This window comes from Poromitra crassiceps (genome assembly GCF_964638095.1).
Source record: "Poromitra crassiceps genome assembly, chromosome: 4".
NCBI lineage: Eukaryota > Metazoa > Chordata > Actinopteri > Beryciformes > Melamphaidae > Poromitra > Poromitra crassiceps.
In genome coordinates this window covers 26876078-26896454 of record NC_139626.1, presented here as the reverse complement: position 1 = coordinate 26896454, position 20377 = coordinate 26876078, and the positions used below count along the sequence as shown (strand labels likewise).

At 44.4% G+C, this 20377-nt stretch overlaps 2 protein-coding genes and 1 pseudogene across 4 annotated transcripts in view; 2 read left to right on the top strand and 1 right to left on the bottom strand.

Moving 5' to 3' along the window:
- The window catches only part of abcc3 (ATP-binding cassette, sub-family C (CFTR/MRP), member 3), a 77734-nt gene extending 64306 nt beyond the window's left edge, over positions 1-13428 (bottom strand). For both annotated transcript variants that reach the window (XM_083635401.1, XM_083635402.1), the window contains exon 1: positions 13167-13428. In XM_083635401.1, the coding sequence (XP_083491527.1) occupies positions 13167-13202 (36 nt within the window). In that variant the 5' untranslated portion in view covers positions 13203-13428. The remainder of the gene's footprint in view (positions 1-13166) is intronic.
- A 1068-nt stretch (positions 13429-14496) lies between these two features.
- LOC310775712 (signal recognition particle 19 kDa protein pseudogene) lies at positions 14497-14925 on the top strand (annotated as a pseudogene). The gene has a single exon. The product of its transcript is annotated as a signal recognition particle 19 kDa protein pseudogene (transcript).
- A 2008-nt stretch (positions 14926-16933) lies between these two features.
- Positions 16934-20377, top strand: part of LOC310775711 (ras-associating and dilute domain-containing protein-like) — a gene marked incomplete at its 5' end in the record, with an annotated part of 47377 nt that continues 43933 nt past the window's right edge. The window contains 3 exons of the mRNA XM_083635855.1: positions 16934-17061; positions 19184-19371; positions 19724-19901. Of these exons, the coding sequence (XP_083491981.1) occupies positions 16934-17061; positions 19184-19371; positions 19724-19901 (494 nt within the window). The remainder of the gene's footprint in view (positions 17062-19183; positions 19372-19723; positions 19902-20377) is intronic.

Here is a 20377-nt window from a genome sequence, read left to right as displayed (position 1 = left end):
AATGCTAGTGCGATGTGGCTCTGACACAGTGGTTTAACAACATGCTCCCTTGGACAAACAGGCCCACCCACAGATAGACCCAAGATAAACACAGCTGCCTGCTTCTGGCCTCGCTGCATACTGTACATCTCCACACCCTGCAGTCAGAGTGTCTGCTCTGTGCATACATCTCCACACCCTGCAGCCAGAGTGTCTGCTCTGTGCATACATCTCCACACCCTGCAGCCAGAGTGTCTGCTCTGTGCATACATCTCCACACCCTGCAGCCAGTGTCTGCTCTGTGCATACATCTCCACACCCTGCATCCAGAGTGTCTGCTCTGTGCATACATCTCCACACCCTGCAGCCAGAGTGTCTGCTCTGTGCATACATCTCCACACCCTGCAGCCAGAGTGTCTGCATGCTCTGTGCATACATCTCCACACCCTGCAGCCAGAATGTCTGCTCTGTGCATACATCTCCACACCCTGCAGCCATAGTGTCTGCTCTGTGCATACATCTCCACACCCTGCAGCCAGAGTGTCTGCTCTGTGCATACATCTCCACACCCTGCAGCCAGAGTGTCTGCTCTGTGCATACATCTCCACACCCTGCAGCCAGGGTGTCTGCTCTGTGCATACATCTCCACACCCTGCAGCCAGAGTGTCTGCTCTGTGCATACATCTCCACACCCTGCAGCCATAGTGTCTGCTCTGTGCATACATCTCCACGCCCTGCAGCCAGAGTGTCTGCTCTGTGCATACATCTCCACACCCTGCAGCCAGAGTGTCTGCTCTGTGCATACAGCAAAGTATGTTGAAGTGTGTGGAGGTGGTATGGAGGTGAAGTGAAGACTCGTTTTTCATATGTGTGGAGTAGCTTGCATGGACTATTGGTGTGTGCGCACTGTGCGCAGTGGTGTAGTGCAGGGTAGTGTGTGCGCACTGTGCAGTGGTGTAGTGCAGGATAGACGTGGGTAGACGGCGTATACCCACTTATTTTTCAGCTGGCTTTGCATCTACCCACTTCTACCGGCAGATTCCACCAGGAAGCAGGGCCCGAAATTAACTTTTACACTCACCGGCCAAGTGGCCGGTAGATGGAAAAAATCCACTCGCCAACCATATTTTTGACCGGCCAAAATAATAAAGCTCATTTTTGTGTCACATATACATACCGGTATATCCATATATTAGTGTTGTCACGATACCAAGATTTTACCCTGCAATACTATACCAGCCAAAGTATCACGATACCACTGAGAAATCTATATATTTTTTGTTTTATGAATGTGCAATGTATTTACCTACACAAATGATAATGTAGGCATGGGCCGGTATGAGACTCTGACGGTATGATAAACTTTCACAGTATCTCAGGCACAAAATGTGTTATTGTAAATTATACTATGGTCTGGGTGAATACTTGTTTCTGATTGGCCGGCAGGTGTGCATTAACCGTATAATGCACACCTAGTCTGGCTCAAGTCTAATCACATGTTGTAAATGCATCCACTCCCCACCCTGCACAGCTGTTTAATCAAACAGCACAGTAAACGTTTGTTCAACTCGCTACCTCAGCTTCTCTGAGCTGAGTGGACTAGCTTTTTTGCACCATACCGGCTCGTATCCAAGGTTCGTCCTAATTACTGGAACAGCAAACAACGTTTCCATTGCATGAGAAGCTGAGAGGATGCTAACGCTTGTTCCAGGTATTAGTCGGTTTCCAAAGGGTTGCTAGGTAAACAGAGTTATGGCTTGGGAAAAACTTTAAGATTTTGCTAAACTTGCACCAAAAATTCACAAATGCTTTTATTTTATATTGTTAGCAAATGGCCATGGTATAAGTGGGATAATCAACTCCTAGTGTTTGCGTTATACGAATTTAATGCACGTCACGGAGGCAACATAATCATTGCCTAGACAAGATCATCTTGTCGTCAGTATACGGTACTCTTTATTTTAGAAGCCAAAATATTGCTTATTGTCAATGTCAACAAACCAGCCAACAGATATCAATTAGGGCTGGGTCGGTTTGAAAATTTTAAAACCGGTTCGATATTGCCGTCTAAACCGGATCGAACCGGTATACCGATTTTTTTTGTAATATTTTTTTTTTTTTTTTTTTAAGCAGGGCTCCCGAGTGTGGCCCATAACTGTCTGTAGTGCAACTTCAGTCCACCTGATAGCGATAATACACCTCTAAGCTGGTATTGTCAACCAGCAATGATACTGAATAAAAAGAAGCAGGACACCTGTGTAACAAACACACCCTGTATTTATTTCTCATAACTATTCAGCTTAACTTTTCTTCAAACATCAACATAATAAACAAAATAAGACTTTTGCATACTAGTGCAACTTGAGAAGAGGCTAATACGAACAATAGTGCAATCAGAATGGACTGGCAAAAAAAAAAAAAAAAAAAAAAAAAAAGAATTTTTTTTTTTTATGTTTTTTCGGTTTGCACGTGATCAAACCGGTTTGGGCTCGTACACCGAACCGAACCGGTAATCGACCCATGCCTAATTTAAGCTCTTTGGCACTTTTCCTGACTGTTATCAGTAAAAATCAAGCAAGCAAGCAAACAAACAAACAAACATTCCAGGCTTTAGTAAATGCAGAATCACTACAGTTTCTATCCAGTTTGACAAGACTTACAAAGCTGTGTCCCTACACGACCTGGAACTTCAAGAAAGGTGAGAAGAAAAGAGCCAGGCCCTTAAAGATAAGCCAGCATTATGCCAATCAACCAAGCAAAAACCTTTCAATGAAGTCAAAGGGAATGTGACCCAAAGGCTAAACCGCTTTGATGAGATGAACCAGACGCTGGTGAGGGAGGCCATGCAATTTTCTCCCTGAGTCTCATCACTCAGAGGGATTGTTGCATAGCACCTAGTTATCAACAAGGATGGTTCAGAACCATAGGGATCTGATGGTAATACAGTGTCAGTGATACATCCGTTTGTACACATAATCATTGCCAGGACAAGGATCAACAAATGACGATATAAGTCAGACTGAGATCAAAGCAGCCAAGTGTTGCTATTCAAAAGGCAATCAACAATTGTTGTATTATGTGCACAACATTTCAAGTGTCAGTCCATTCATCTCTGAGATATTAACATTTCAAAGCTGGAGAAAAACAAAGTGTGTCTCTCATGTGTGGTAGTGCTGTGCTGATGATTTCATATACAGGAAAAACCTTCCTACTTTGTAATCTCACATCAACGCCCTCCAAAGTTGGATGAGTAAGGAAGCTCAGAGAGGACATTTTGCTACCCGAGTTTGCGAGTTATGATGAAGCACTCAAGTTTCATGTCAATCTATTCACCTTATTCCTGGACTTACGTTTCCCATGATTCTCAGTGGTTGCCATTTGTCGACTTCCTGTTTAAAAAAAATTCACTAGCAAGGACGTGCGCGCCGCTGTCAAAGAGTGGGAACGTTTGGCTTATTTTATCCAAAATGGCTAAAAATAGTACGTTGTGTGTTGCATAGTGGCGATATTTTACAAAAGCGAGGTGAAGGTCAATTCACTCGTACTGTAGGCTATGGGCTTATTTTAGCCGAAATTGCTAAAAAATAGTATGTGGTGTGGTTGCATAGTGGCAGCTTTTGTTTTGAAGGCTAAACGTCCAAACCGGAACTCTTATTATTTGGTCATGAACATAGCTTTAGCGGTCTCTCTCTTTCAAGATTCAAGATATTGTCACTCCGTTGTACAATTATGCACGTGTGAAATTATTGTGCTGGGGGGCTCCATTACAAGACATAGGTAGGTACAAAGTCACAACAATTATTATGATTATTTTCAGTCTCTTTCGCTATGAACGGTCCTGGGCGGAAACAGGCAACCGGCAGCTGGAAACAGGGAGGGAGGGTGTCATGGAAGCGCCCACGGTCTCACCAGGAAACTCATGAATAGGTTGAGGCGATGTCTCGTCATAGACGCTGGGTTAGCTGGCTCAGCCTGGCTGGGGGCGTGGTCAGGGTGGGGTAAATCCCCCCTTCTATCCATTCAGCAAAGTTAGAATTTAGCTGATAGCCCAGCCCAGGCAGACACGATCTGGGATTTAACCACCGCAGTAAACGCACATCTGAATAGACGTCTTGTGTTCTGCACTAGAATCCCCAAACCTGTAGTTTAGAGCTGCAGCACAGACCTTTGGTGAGTCAGGCCATTGAGATATATGGGCGGTTTTACCCCACTCGCGCGCCAGCCGTCTAACATTTTGTGGGCGTTCCCACACATGCCGACTGTCTCTATGGTAAGAAAACACGTGAACATTTCTTTGACTGAGGTTAGACAAATAAGAGTTAGTCAAAGCTGTAGGCAGGCAGTCCACTTGACTTTATTGTATGACTTCATGAAGTCAATGTTCTCTCTTGACATAAAGTACTCCAGGGTAGGGGTGGGCGATATGACGATATTAGACCATTAACGATTAGAATGGCTCCACAATCTGCTTTTCCAGACAGATCGTTAGTATCGCGCTACATGCAGTGCACATTCTATCAGTTGCATTTCTATGTCTGAAAGACGACTCCAAAGTCCCCCCCCCCCTTTTCACTTGGCAAAATGTGAATGGATGAGAACACTGAGGGGGAGTTGGTTTGACTTGTGATTGTGAACACACACACACATACACACACACACATACACACACACATAGACACACACACACACATACACACACACACACACGCACACACACTTAACGTAGCAGGCTGGCATCTTTCGAATGAAAGAATAATAATTAGCCGCCGTCATCAGCCTGATTGAGCCTAAAAGCTTCTCTCTTCTGTACATCATCTCCACAAACCCCCCACAACACCCACAAATCTCTTTGCTGCATCCACAATTATGTCAATTTTTTCAGACTTCTTTTCCACTCCAGCAGTACAATTAATTACTATAACAAAAAAGGACAAAAATGTCACCTGATCTCTACAAAAACAAAATTCATATTTATTCCTGACTGATTTGTCCACTTTGGTTTCTCATCTCACGTCCTCACGTTGAGATCTCTTCTTACTTAGACCTCACCCTGATGATCTCTGCCTCGCTTTTGTCTCTTCGGGCAGTTCTCCTCCCATGCTGCATGCTTCATGGTCTTTAAATACTACAAAGAAGACACTCTGGTTCTTTCACACATTCTTTTTCCCCACATTTACCACGTGACACTCTCATTTCTACAACCAAACTTCCAACAACTACACTGTCTGCAACGGCTTGGGAAAATACTGTCTTACTGGGTAAAGAAACACGGTCCAAGGCAAATACTCCAGATCAAAATGAACCATCACAGATTTTGTTTCATATTTTTTGTCAGCTACTTTATCAAACCTCTTCATTCTGTAACTATCTACCACTCCTTATTTTACTCCTATTTGGAAACGACGAGTGTACAACGTTGATGCATGAAATGCATCGTGATTACGTGCCCCGCCTGCTGCTGTAATCACAGAAAATGTCCGGCGAATCCTCTTTGACTTCCTGCTCTGAAAAGAAAGCAGGGCTTCGTACTTTTGTGGGTTAGGGTTGCTTGGAGTCCAAACTGATACGTAGAGCGAAACAGGATGTGACATCACGAATCAGGATGTTTTGAAGCAGGCGAACACTCCTCTGCCCTGTGCCCTACTTTCTCTTCCTAGTAAATCAACTCGGGCACAAAGCAACAAGGAAAAGGAATTGGTGAAAATGGCAGTGTTGAGTTGGAGTGTCAGTGAAAGTCAGTCAAACTTAATGAACACACTTCTGGAGGTGGTACGGCCCGGGTGGGGTGGTGGGAGCGATGCGGTCGTCTCTATGGGTTTGTTAGCACGTATTTGAGGCGCTGAGAAAATAAAATTGAGCAAGCTGAGCTCTCCATCTGGGCTCTGTTAGGCAGAGAGCTGTCAAGTGGTATCAATGGGAGACCAACGACAGTAAAGACTGCAGGAAGACAGGAAGTGCTGCTGGCCATGTTTGCCTGTTCATCTGGACCTGGCAGCTGCAGACCACGCATGCAGTTGCCCTGGGTTGATGTTATTCAAGACAGCTCTTTCTATTCAAAATACAATCTTGTTCAGGAAATGGTTTCAGATCCCAACAAATGAGATTTGATGCAGGCCTCCTTCAGAATGTGGATGTAAGGCTATGATTTAGAGGGAATCTGATGGTGGGGAAACAATCAAACTTTTTGTTTAAATAGAGGAAGTGCCTGGGGCCGTGCAGAGCGTACAGTCTCCGTACGGAGAAGAAGGGAGGAGCTTAACAAAAGGTTCAAAAGGTTATGTGCCCCCCCCCCCACATAATTATTTACTTTTCTCTCTCATCTGTCTGCTTTGGCTGGACTGGTTTAACTGGATAGATAATCCTATGCTATGCCATGTATATTTTATATGTATGTGATAATAAAGATGAAGACTTTTTATTGCTCGTGGCCACATGGTCTCTTTGACAGCAGGTCTTCTCACAAAGTCGAGGATGTTTCGCAACTCTCATTTCCTGACCTTCTGCTGGTGTAGCATCTCTCAGTTCACACAGAATAGATAGATACTCCACTGTGGGAACTGGGAATCATGTCCAAATAAAGTCTTTAAAAAGACACTGTGTACAAGCAAACATTTAGATGTGTTTCATCTATATCTTGCCCTGTAGGCCAGTACCAGCGTCTTGAATTTGAAGCGAGCCAAGATGGGAAGCCAGTGAAGGTCACGGAAGAGGTGAGTGACATGAGAGAATTTGGGTTGGTTGAACACCAAACAGGCTGCAGCGTTCTGAATGAGCTGAAGCGGTCGGATGGCTGCAGCAGGTAGCCCAGCCAGAACATTGCAGTAGTCCAGGCGGGGGATGACAAGTGCCTGGACCAGGAGTTGTGTCGCTTCCCTCGTGAGAAACGGACGGATTTTGCGGATGTTGTACAGTCCATTGTCCAACATGTTTTCTCAATTAATTTCCCTCTTTGCGATGTGATAAAAGTTTCTCAGTGAGTTATAGTTGATTGCCTCACTGAATTATCTGCTAATACCCAATTTTAGCAGCAGAATTTTATGTCCTGGTGTGGCAAGGCTGTGCGTAATGACATATCCAAAAGGAATTTTACTCTGCGCTGCGCTGCACGGAGATTATGGTGCGCTCAAGCGCAGCGGGGTATTTGGCGCGTAAGAGGTGCTTTTAAAAGCTCTTAGCGCAATAGGATAATGCCATCTATCCCCACATTTTAGCGCTGAAACGCCTGGTTTGGCATGTGGCACGCCGATGTCCAGTACAATTATAACAGGCATGCGCTTGTGCACGCCCCCAATTTGCATTGCACGCAGCGTTAAACGAGCACAAGAGCTAAATTACCGCTTTTGCGAGGATAGGGCCCCTTGACTCATGCAGAGTAACTATAGTGGCACACAGGGAACTAAAATTACACTTCTTACTATCCACCAAACGTCTCTCTTAATGGCGAGTCAGATTTTGATTACTTCCTCACTTTCATTTTCCGTTCACAGGGAAAGTCCCGAGCAGCATTTTACACCCCACAGCATCCAAATCTGGAAAGAATAAATGATTCCAGACTTAGGCAACAACACCACAGTTTGCCTCGTCAGTGAAAACCTATTCACAGCACATTTGTACCCAACTATCTAACTATGCTTTCCATCAACTATACACAACTGTAAACAAGCTGGATGCTTGATAGTGTGTGTGTACCATAGACCGCACCTCCTGGCAGACGCCCTCTACTGCTTCTATTTAGGGATACACCATGAGATGGCCACATCATCGCTATATCGGCCAATAAAGGCTTTAGAATAGAATATCGACATCGGCCCGAGCCACAACCCTGTACCAGTGGTAAATGTGGCCACAACCCCCTTCCTCGAGTGGTAAATTTCTTTTCTACAATAGCTACCACATAATATAAAAAATACACAATTGTAACATTCAATTCATTTATTTACAATCATTACTGGTTTCAGAATACATTTATCCTTCCGCCACAGAATATAGTTCCATTGACAGTCCCAGGTTCACTCCGTGACAACTCAAGCTCAGCCAGTTCTCTCTCCCCAATTTCACCATGTCGTTCTTTGTTCGCTTCACCTTCATCTTCATCTAACCACTGCTCAAAACTCAATCCACCCAGTAAATCAAACGTTACTACGAAATCGGACATTTCCTTGTTAGAGATTTGTAGACTGACAGGCTAACAGTGGGCAGAGTCAGCACAGGTGTTCTTCATTCATCAGGGAGCGGAGTGATACTGCGGTTGGAGCCGAACTGTAGATTGTTGGCCTATTTACCACTGTTGCTAGCCAATCAGAATGCAGTATTCACTCATGCTGTTGTAGAAACGAACATTTCTGCTGATATGGCAGGCCGATCAAATGACGCTAACCCTAACCCATGGATTGAGCATCATCCAAGCCGGTTTAAGTAGGATGAATCTTACAGTTTTGTTTGAATGAAAATGTTACATAATACAAATATCATGGCATGTTTTACATAACCTATTAACCTAAGTTGAAGTAGTTTTCTTATTTTGCACAGTGAATGTGTGGATTTTGAAAAGCATTGCATTTATGCATCTGCCAGTGGGCCATCACGATAAAAGTAGGCACAATAATGTGTTCGTTCCACTACAGGGGAGACTTGATCTTCTCTGAAATTAGGTGGAAAGAATATATCGGTATCGGCCAAAAGAGTTGGAAAAATATCGGGATATCGGCAAAAAGATCCAATATCGCGTATCCTTACCTCTATTACTCATATTTGAGCTTGTCAGAGTGCACATTGTTTAGGTGCGGAGATGTGTGTCCAGCCCTGAAAGATGTGATAGGAGCTCACGGTTTAGCTTTACACATCCATATCCTACTGTACTAAGTAGTTTTCATGTCTATTCCTAGAGACTTGTAGCCCGTGTGCTAGTTAACAATTAGGGTTAGGGTTAGGGAAGTTACTTTATTATATTTTCTTTAATTCATTCTGTATTCATATGGGAATTTATAGCACTGCACCTGTGGTCTGTCTGCCACCCATGGTGTTACCAAATTGTCAGTTTATTGTAATGTGACCCCCTCTACTTTATGGTATTTTTAATCTCCTATGATATTACTATAATGTATACTGTATACTGTATAGGGACATCTGTGGTACTCAATACATTTGCGGTGACTTCATCTTCTGTATGGTGATTTTATGATCTGTCCCTGCAACATTCCTACAGGGACTAATAGCTTGCCTGCAGATCCAATTGAGTTAGTGACTTCCTATTATATATATGTCTGCACTACATAGTGTGACTTTATACTGTCTTGCCCTACTACTGTACCCAGTGGTGTAGTCAGTGGAGGGTAGAAGCGGGTAGACGGATTTGTGTCTACCCACTTCTAGTGGCAGATTCCACCAGGAAGTGCTGCGTTAGGGCTCATTTATACTCCATTTTCATATGAGAATAAATGCGTCCGGTGTAATCGTCACTGCCCACATACTTCCATGCGTCTTTCACGTTGGTATCATGTTAACTCATTAATGGCCAGTTTAGGACTGCCAATATTTAGCACAGGCCAAAGATTTTCATAATTGTTGGTCATCTTTCAAGACCCACAGTAAATTATCTATTAGCACCAAAGTGATTTGCAATACCTCAAAATGAAGATGTACGTCTCTGGGTTCACCAGGAAAAAAAAAGTGAGCTTTTAGCATGTTCTGTACTCTACTTATAGCCATTTATATACACCCTGTTTTCGCCAAAAAGGTCTCTCTGAGAAGACAAACAGGAGAAAAGGCCATTTTTGTAAAATACACAATCTCAGGCAGAACTAGCTCTCAATTCTTTTATTTTGAACTGTATTGACATCAGACATGTAAATATTATTCGTTATGACCAGAGTTGGGGTCCGTTACTCAAAAAAGTAATATATTACACATTACACATTACTTTCAAAAAAAGTAATGCCTTACTTTACTTGATTACTCCCTGGAGAAAGTAATTTGTTACACTACTCGTTACATTATTTTTGCGTTACTCCGTAACATCGCCTGAGATGCATTGTCACGTAATTTGCCAGTTAACAATACAACATTAATCCTTACATATATGCCCATATATTAGCACAAATCTCTATCGTAATAAGGTAGGTTGCAAAACTTTTCCTGTCTGATGGTGGCTGTACGTTCCCTGCCATCTGTATTTTGCTCAATATGTTTCTGAAAAATGGCGATTTCATTCTACTGTTGAAACTGGCAACATTTCCATTTACCATGTACGAGGAGGCAACAAGCCTGTCCATCTCTGATTTTGATGTTACCTGGTGAAAATAAAGCTTTTGCTGCTTGCTTTGGGTCGAGGCAGGCGACTCAGCTTGGGTCTGCAACCAGCTTTGTGTTAGCATGTTTCCACTGCAGATGCTTTGAGAGGTTTATGTCGTAGGCTACCGTAGCTAGCTGCTTCTGTCCAGGGGAACGTTTGCAGTGTCACATTCTTGTCCTTCCGCGACGGCGCTTTTTGGCAGATTGCTGGCAGACTATTGGCAGACTATTACGGAACATACTGCACTGCGCCCACTTCCCTAGAACACATTGTATTTACAAGGGGTATTTACAGACCCCATCGCTGCATGTGGGTTTCTCTTATGGTTTAGGTTTACATTTAATTTAATTTAATTTTGTCCAATATTCAGATATTCCAGAATTGCATGTTGTGTTAAAATACATATTATTTATATCTAACACTCTTTAGCCTGATTTAATTGGAAAACAGAGTGTAAAAAGTTATGCAAAGCCTTCTGGGAAATTTAACCCGTGGACGAGGAAAGTGGGCGGAGTTCCCAGCATGCCCTGGGGGTACTGTGTTTTTGTGTCAATTGTTTGTTTGTCAATGTGTTTTGGAGGTTAAAATGATTTATTGTTCTATATGCATGATGTTAGTTATCTGATAAGCTATGTGTCGACTAATAGTGCTGTTCTGCATGCTAATACAAAGTTGAAATATTGGCACCATGATTGAATCTGCTGTGCAGTTAAATGACCTGTCTGATGGGACACAGGATCTGCTATTAAAACAGAGATATTTTCTCACGCATGTAACGAGGTAAGTGTTTGATTAGTAACTGTAATGTGATTACTGCACTTAGGTACAGTAGTGCCTTACACTACTCGTTACCGACAAGCGTTGTTACCCCCAACTCTGGTTATGACACAAATGACAAAAAAAATATATATATATACATGAAGTGCTTTTTTTACATTCAACAATACAGTTTACTCAGTGTGAGTGAGTGTGCAGACAGACACACAGACAGACAAGACAGACAGACAGACAGACAGACACACAGACACACAGACACACACACACACACACACACACACACACACACACACAGAGAGAGAGTTCTGTCCACAGCTGCTGCTGGATCGCACCTCTTCCAGGGAACACTACTGATCGCCCCGCAAATTAGCATAGGAGGGACACCAAACTGGTCTGAGATCAGCGTCTAGCCTCCTCTGCCTCTGCATCGTTTTCCTCCTCTCGTTCGGGCTGGGACGAATGCTGCGACACAGGAACGGGGTCGGCTTGGCTTTGGGACCAGGCGCTGGAACCGGATCGATCATGTTGGTTTGACTTCCGCGAACAACTCAATCCAGGTTCGCCCTGCAGCAGAGGCGACCAGCGCAGCGCGCCGAGGGGTGTTTCAATGGCGTTTCTCCTCTATGCAACAGGCAGCGTTTCTCCGTTTTCTCCTCCTCTTCCATTTCAAAACAACAGCTGCGGTATGTGTTTGATAACGTGTTGTCGGCTTGGCTTTGAGGCTAGGGACCTGATAACATGTCACAGGCTGGGGAAGTCTTTGAACTACGCGCTGTACTAATAAAAACAAAAACACGTCAAACACGTCATTGGCGGGGAGGGCTATTTCTGATAACACGTCAAAGACGTCTTTGGCGGTGAATGAGTTAAGCAATACATCCACCAGTGGGCAGTAGAGAGTCAAATGCATGAGTGTGTGTGTGGTTCTGCTGCGTTTCATGCGTGTCCTATCCGTAACTTTCAGATGACGGACAGAAAACACACAAAATGAACGCAGCGTACGGACAGAAGGCTCTGTCTGTCTCCGTCTTTAATGTAGAGTATAATTGGGCTTTTACGGCCGAAGCCTGTCTACCTGTGTCCCCTGTGTCCACCAGACGCGTCCCCGAAGCACCTCTCCACTCTGCTCCGCTAAACATATGCACCCTGTGTATTTTCACTTCCCTCTTTGAGTTGCATCAAGCAGCACAGAGCAGATCGAGCTGGGCAGGAATTCACAAGAATAATAAAATAAAACATCCTGTCGATTTTCAAAATAAAACCTGTTACTGTATGCCAAGAGAGAAACAGTCACACATTGAGGGGGGCAATTTGGCCTGCTTTCTATATAATGCATCCCTCATTACTTGTGGAATACTTCCATGGAATGCTTCCATTATTTTGGCAGCTACTTGGGTTCAAATGGGTTTGTTTGAATTGTTTGTATCAATTAACTCAATTCAGTAATCTTCAGGTTATTGTAGCCTAATTGTTGTTGTAGTCTATAATTTAATCACTGATGTTGTTCCTGTAGACACCAATAATGACTGGCCAGCAAAAGTAGTTTAAAGTAGTAAGTACTAAGTAGTTAAAAACTAGTTTAAGTCCAAGAACCCCTGAACACATATATTTCACAAAAGAAAGTGGCGGGGAGGGAGGGGGCTAAATTACAGTCTACCCAATTCTCCAGGGACCACTGACTGTACCCTATTTTTGTGCTGTTTTTATCACCTGTGGTATTCCTATAATATTTTTACATTTACTTATATTGTTTCTGAGTTGAGTTTACAGGGATCTTTGTACTTTTATGGTATTTTGTATCTCCTATTACACTAGTGGGCTATTCCTACATAATATGTTGTGTTGCGTGCGTCCTTCTTGTAGGCTTGTAGACATACCTTGCTCATCTCTCCCACGTAATGGCTAAGCTAAGTTAATTACGGCAGCTTTGATTGAGCAGAGGCTACCGCACGTTATGCTACAATAGCTTATACACCGAATATGATCTAGTTATAATGGCTGCCTGGGAAAAAAAAAAAAACAGCCAAAGACAACGTGAAAGTTCGCACACAGACACTGTACAAAAGGCCAGAGCCGTGTGGTTATGTGAGATAAAAGACCACTGACAGATAAGACTTACCCAGAAGGGCAGCTCCGCTCCGCACAGCCGCTCCATAGGAACCAGCGGAGAGTCGTTAATCCTCTACCGGTCGCTGCTCTCCTCTCTGCCTGCCCGTGAGAAAACCGATCTTCTCTTTTCATGCCACACACGTACGTACACGCACGCACGTACACACACAAACACACACACACACACACACAAACACAAACACACACACACACCTCTTCAGTGGCTGTGTCCCCCAGCCGAGCCTCGAGCTGTTAGCTGTTGGGCTGTCTCTCCTGGCTTCCGCTGTGTGAAAGACGAGAAGTCATCCGGAGGTCTGTCGTGATGGCAAGCAGGCTAACCTCGCGTCACCGCCAGGTTCTCAGAGGGGAGTAACCTCGCGTCACCAGGCTCTTATCGGCGAGAAAAAAGAGAGGGGAGAGAGCCCATGAGAGAGCCTAGTTTGGGCACCTTTCACCCCGCTTTTTGTCATGGGGCGTAAACCACGGAACCAGAATGAACACCGGAAGGCAGTGCGCCAAAAAACGTCTTTGTTGCCGTGAGCTTGACGTCTCTTGCCTCGATTAATTGTCTGATGCAAAGCTTCTGTATTGGCTTAAAAGATGTGAGATTGTGAATCCGCAATGTTTCTAAAAGAACTTCTTCAAAAACTTCGTTTGGTACGTCCATCTTTTGTTTTGTTGTTTGCCGTTCTGATACATGTGTCAAATTGTCAAGTTAACGTAAAAGTTGACGAGCTAGAAACGCTGCCCTTCCTGTCTAGGGCGGGCTCTAGGCCGGAACCAGGTAGGGTGACAAAATCAATTGTGAACGGAAGCCAGGCTCTTTCTCGCCGAGAAGAGCCTGGTGACGCGAGGTTAACAACCATGGGCTACAAGCAGGCAGTCCGCCCATAGGCCCCGCCCCCCGCTCTCGCTCTCTCTCCCTCTCCCCCCCCCCCCCCCCCCCCCTCTCTCTCTCTCTCTCTCTCTCTCTCTGCGGCTCCCGCTCCCCCGCTCCCGCTTCGAATCCTGCTCGACGGCCTTTCCGGAATGGTCAGGAATCTCTCCCTTTTCCCCTTCGCTTCAAATATCCTGTCATCAGTGATGTCACTTGAGCAATGATGACATCACCTGGTGACATCATCAGCTGACACCACTCACTGATGAAATTGCAGTGGCTCGAGTGGTGACACCACCAATTCTATACAAGTGATATCAATGATGTATGATATCACTGATGCTGTCACAATGTCATCATCAGTGATGTCATAAAGCCTTAAGGCTATAAGTATGAGCGATGAAACTCAATAGCTACATCCAGCTCCACTCCTCTACCGTCACAAGAACACAGCTGCCAAATAATGGCTCATCTAAGTACAAACCACGCTGATAATGAGAGGTTTGTCTGCCTGTATCCAGTCTACATTAACAGTAGGAAGACGCTGGCTGAGGGACGCAGGATCCCATCAGAGAAGGCAGTGCAGAATCCGTCCTGCGCCGAGATCAGAGACATCCTGACCGCCGCCAGAGCCAAAGTCTACATAGAGAACAAGATGCACCCCAGGGAGTTGAACCGGGACGTCCAGTCCAGAGATCGAGTCAGAGTTCAGCTCAAGCTGGAAGACGGCAGCCTCTGTCAGGACAGGTTCACCTGCCGTAAAGATCTGATGTTTTATGTGGCGGAGATGATCCCCAAGCTGAAGACTCACACCCAGAAGAGCAGCGGAGGAGACACCAGCTCCCAGCAGGGCGAGGGCAGCAAGAAGAGCAATAAGAAGAAGAAGAAATGAAAATCTCCATGTGTTTTGTTATCATTTTCATCATAAATCAATAAATTAATTTGAGTTAAAGTGAGGAAGTTCTGTATTCCTTTGCCAAATTTTTTGTGTGTGATTTTGATGTTGATAATTTAAGTTTTACCCAGTCCGATGTCTGTTTTTTTCTTTAATTATTGATTCTGATGACATTGAACATTTCCCTGACTGGCCCATGAAATATACTCAGTTAGTTCAATTAGAAAATAAATTCCGTTTAGGCTAGACAAAAAAAGAGACTTCATCAGTGACTGATGTCATAAATCACTGATGTTGGGCGTACAGATTATATGAAATATGTCTATTAGCCTGACTATGAGAACGCACTGTAGTCTACATGCCCTGATGACTTCTCCCCCCAAGCCAACTGTTGCAGGTCTGACCTCAGCTTCAAATCTGAGACCTTTCATTGGTTCAAAAACCAACCTCAGGTAAATATTGCCTCTCACAACAAAACTGTTTGTTGGCAGACACATCTCAGTTTTTTCCCTTGGGTCCTCAAGACGTCCACCGCAAGTCACTCCTCTCTCGCTCCTTCCCTCCACTCTGCTGCCATCTCCTGGCCGCTCATCGCATCAAACACAAGCACACACTCGCTCATCGCATCACACCATTGATATTATCTACTGCGTGGAATACTGTGATTTAGGCTAAGCAAAAGCTACAACAATGTAAACAATGTGCATTCAAAATCGTCATGAAAGTAGGCTAGCCTACATCATGGCCTACAGTAGCCTAGGCCAGAGGTTTTCAAAGTGGGAGGCTGGCCTCCCCATGCAGGAGGGGAGTTTCAGGGGAGGCTCGGTGAATGTCACGTGGGTTTTGCCCATGGTTTTCCACGGACACGCCCACTTAGGAGACTTTCGGCAGGTTTGAGTCAACGGTTTGTTGTGTGTGTGGAGGCCAGCCTCCCACTTTGAAAACCTCTGGCCTAGGCTACTGTAGGCCATGATGTAGGCTAGCCTACTTTCATGACGATTTTGAATGCACATTGTTTACATTGTTGTAGCTTTTGCTTAGCCTAAATCACAGTATTCCACCAATGCAGTAGGTCTACAGATCACTTCACTTAAGCAGGGACACTACAGTTAACGAGGCACCTACTTTTCTGTGCAAAACTGCTCTGTGGTTGGCACAGCCAGAAGATGGAGTCATTTACACAGGAATGTTGTGTGTGGTTCAGTGGTTGAAGTTGTTGAACCACTGTTGTCTGTTGAACATGACTTCAGAGCTTATGGATGGCCGCTGCCCTGAGTGTACGCTTTCAAAACACACCGTGATCCCGACAGCGGAACATCCAGCACCTCAAGCCAGACAGCAAGGTGATGACAGGATGACCATAAACAGCGCCTTCAAAATGTGTTCGTCAGCGATCGTTTTATTTTGAAAGTATTAACCGGAAGTTGTGTTTTCCTTCACGCTGTCTGTGGTGGGTGTGCACTTGGCATCTCCAAGCAGTTGCGCTCCGACGCACATCTGGAAAGCAGGTTCGTCATTAATTTGAAACAAACTGCACGCTCCAAGGACAGGGAATGTAGCTGATTATATAGCCTAACATTAATAACCTTTTTAATTGGATCAATTCATTAGGATTCCAGCCACGGGTGAGTTTCTGGTATTTTCCCCACCTTTTTCGGATATTGGAGATTTTATGAGTTTCTGCTCTGACAGTATCCTAGAAACAGCGTGAAGTGAAGCAGTAACTTGAGCCGAATAGCCTGCTGCAACAGCTGGATGCGAGCTGGAAACATCTGTAGCACATGTTCCGGACTCGGAGCGTCTGCGTAAAATGAAGGAGCTGGATAGGCTACTTGGATAGTTTGGTGCTGCTCGTCCTGAATGAAACAACTAAGATGAAGCAAAGCAGCCTCAGTGTGAAAACCATCACCATGGGAGAAGATGGGACTTTTGTGTTGATCTTTTAAATTGAGCTAAACCTTTTTTTCTTTTCCTTTTTTACCCAAGCCAAGTGGAGCGGCCAGGCATGAATGTGATGAAGGTTTCCCCTGACGAGCTGAGTTCTCTCCCACCCAGAGCAGTGAGTTTACCTGCCGCCTCCCCCAAGAGACGCTTTGCCAAGCTGGGAAGGAAGTCAAGTGATGGCTCTCAGCAGTAAGTGGACGACTGGGGATAACACACACACACACACACACACACACACACACACACACACACACACACACACACACACACACACACTGCTTGTTTGTTTATTCATTCATTATTACAAATAAACAAACAAAAACAGCTTTAGTATTTGTTTTAAGGAGACTGCATCGTGCTATTGTAGAACACGTCTATCAATTTGACTCATAATCAGGGGTGTAGGAGTAAGTGCAGTTTACCCACCTCTTTGAAATGAGGCAGAGTTGATTCATCTATTTTCAGACAACTGTATCTATCAGGGGAAACAAGGTGGGTAAACTACTACTCACCTTGGATAGTTTGTTTACCCACCTCTGTATTTACCACTACTACAGCCCTGCTAATAATCTAAAGTCTGAAATCGGCCCACTACAATTAGCAGCTTAGGGGTTTGATCAGAGGTAAACACCACTTTATGCACATTCATCGAATAATGACTTTTGGTGCAGGATAGTGGGCAGCACTGGCCTGGGAATAGACCCACATAGGATACTGTGTGCTTCACTTTAGCAATGCAATGTGGGTGGATGAAGGCATATCTCATTTTGTGTCAGGGATTTGAGAGATTACTCTTATTAATGCTTATATTGAAGAATGGTTTGTGCACATTTTTGTGTGACTGTTCGTCTTAGTCTTTTTTTTACTCTGCTTCTTTTTTCTTTTTTTTCTTTATTTGATATATGTATATGATCATATATCATATGTATATATTACATATTATAATAAAATGCACAGGGAAAAAAGCCTAAATCTATCTTCTATATCTATAAAAGGGAGCTGTCTGTCTGTCTGTCTGTCTGTCTGTCTGTCTGTCTGTCTGTCTGTCTGTCTGTTTGTTTGTCTCTCTGTCTGTCTGTCCCACTGATGACATCATCAGTGATGTCATCAGTGATGACATCACTTATGATGTCATCAGTGATATCATCATTGATTATGTCATCACTGATGTCATCACTGATGATGTCATCACTGATGTCATCACTGATGATGTCATCACTGATGTCATCAGTCTGAGGCTCATGAGAGAGACTGAGGGAGAGGGAGAGAGACTGAGGGAGAGAGTGGGGGGCGAGACTGAGAGAGAGAGAGACTGAGGGAGAGAGAGGGAGACATTGCGCACGTGCCAATAGGGCAGGCAAGGCCACGCAGCAGCTGAGCTGCGGGCGAGGCCATGCAGCAGCTGAGCTGCATATGCGAGCTGCAGGGCCAGATTCCTAGTGATCACAAATTGCACATCACGCAATGTACACACATAATAATACTGCACAACCCAACCAATTTGTTTTACACCGCAATCAGGAACTAACTTATCCTATTTCTGAAGAAAATGGTGAAAACGACATACCCAAACTAAAATGCTTACTGTGGCTGAACCGCTAGGGTTACAGACAACTGCCTGACCTTTTCTGAAAGGTAAGACTTTGAAGTTTCTGTTCCAAGTATCAGAATGACTCTATGTGTTACTGACCCTGAGTAACACCAGCTCAAACACAGTGGTTGATTCTCGCCTAGAATAAAAAACACTTTTAGAGTGTAAACAGTTACCTGTGGTTGTTGTATTTATGGCTAGAAACCCAATGGAGACATAGCCACAGGCCTTACCACATCCCAACTCAAAGAAGATGAAAAAATACCAAAACATGAGTATTTGGCACTGGTTTTTGTAGGGAGATACCTAGGCGGATTTCCAAAAAGCCATTTGAAAAAGCCATTTGAAAAAGCCAAATAATCTGAAATGTTGTCTTTGTCTTTGTACAAAGACAGCTATAACTTCTGCTGTGTTGATCTGATCTGAAAAAGGAAGACATGGTTCGATGCGCAAGATTCAGCCGGTTAATTTGGTATGTAGCATGATTGAACAGCATTGTTCAGAATTAACTACCTAATTAATCACATAAATGACAGATGAACAGCAAAAAATCAGAAACGTAACTCCGTGGTTACGGTGCCATGCAAGAGTTAAGCCTTGTTGTTTCCCTTCCATGTCACACCTCCGGAGCTGGTAGAGATTCAGTGACATGAACCTGGATCCTCCAGTTGAAGGGCTGCCTCTGTAATCACTGTCCCGCCCTTCTCCATCCCTTCCTAGGTCAGGTTCCTCCAGTTCCTCCACCCGGTCAGTGGAGTGTGTGGGTGTGGCCATCAGACAGCCCAGCAAGAGCCGCATCCGTCGCCACACCAACCGCCTATCGGGCGTCTTCCAGCGCGGCGCGGCTTCCAGCCCCATGGCCCTGACCGCAGGCCTCAGGTCATCCCTGTACAGCCAGAGGGGCAGCAGTACGTCACACACGTTTGTCCTGGCTCTTTGCAGGGTTCCCACGGTCATGGACAACCTGGAAAAATCATGGAATTTCAAAGTCTCGTTTTCCAGGCCTAGAAAAGTCATGGCATTTAGTGCCTAAAAAACATGGAAAATCATTAGTATTGTTATTATTATTATTATTATTATTATTATTATTATTATTATTATTATTATTATTATTAGGAGTTCAGCGGTTCGAGCCCTGAAGGGGTGAACCCCTATTGTATTTGTGTTGGTTTATTATTATTATTATTATTATTATTATTATTATTATTATTATTATCATTGACCTACGATCCAGAGGTAAACCTTATTTCCCTGTTCTAGTGATCCCTGCAGATGGCGCAATAATAGCAGACGACCCATCTGAGCTGTCCAATCAGATCACTGCTCCGGGAATCCTGAAGATCTTTGGTAGTGAGATTTGTGAAGGAGCTCACTACAAGAGTGTCCTGGCCACCACACACTCCAGTGCAAAGGAACTAGTGAAAGAGGCCCTTGAAAGGTAAGGCCGTGTGTGTGTGTGCGTGCGTGCGTGCGTGCGTGCGTGCGTGCGTGCGTGCGTGCGTGCGTGCGTGCGTGCGTGCGTGCGTGCGTGTACTTTGCGGACGTATGTCTGCATATGCATATTTGTACGTTTGTGTGTCTCTGCTCAGGATGAATTATATGTCCGCTGTCATCCCTGCTGCAGTATACCTTGGTGCTACATTATTTGTATATAAAAGCTGTCAGATCAGCCTTTGATGCACGAAGCTTTGGCAGGTGATAAAGAAAACGTGTACATCATGGTACGATTAGCATGGATCGAGGTGAACAGTCGACTTGACCCATTGTTCTTAAGGGCAGCTGTTTATTATAACTGTGGTATAGTGCGCACACCATACGTGTGCCAAATTGCTGGTTGACATGGCAGTTGTGAAAAGCTCTGGAGCAAACCACAGACTTGTGTGAAAGACGGCCAGTGTTGGCCACCGCATCGAG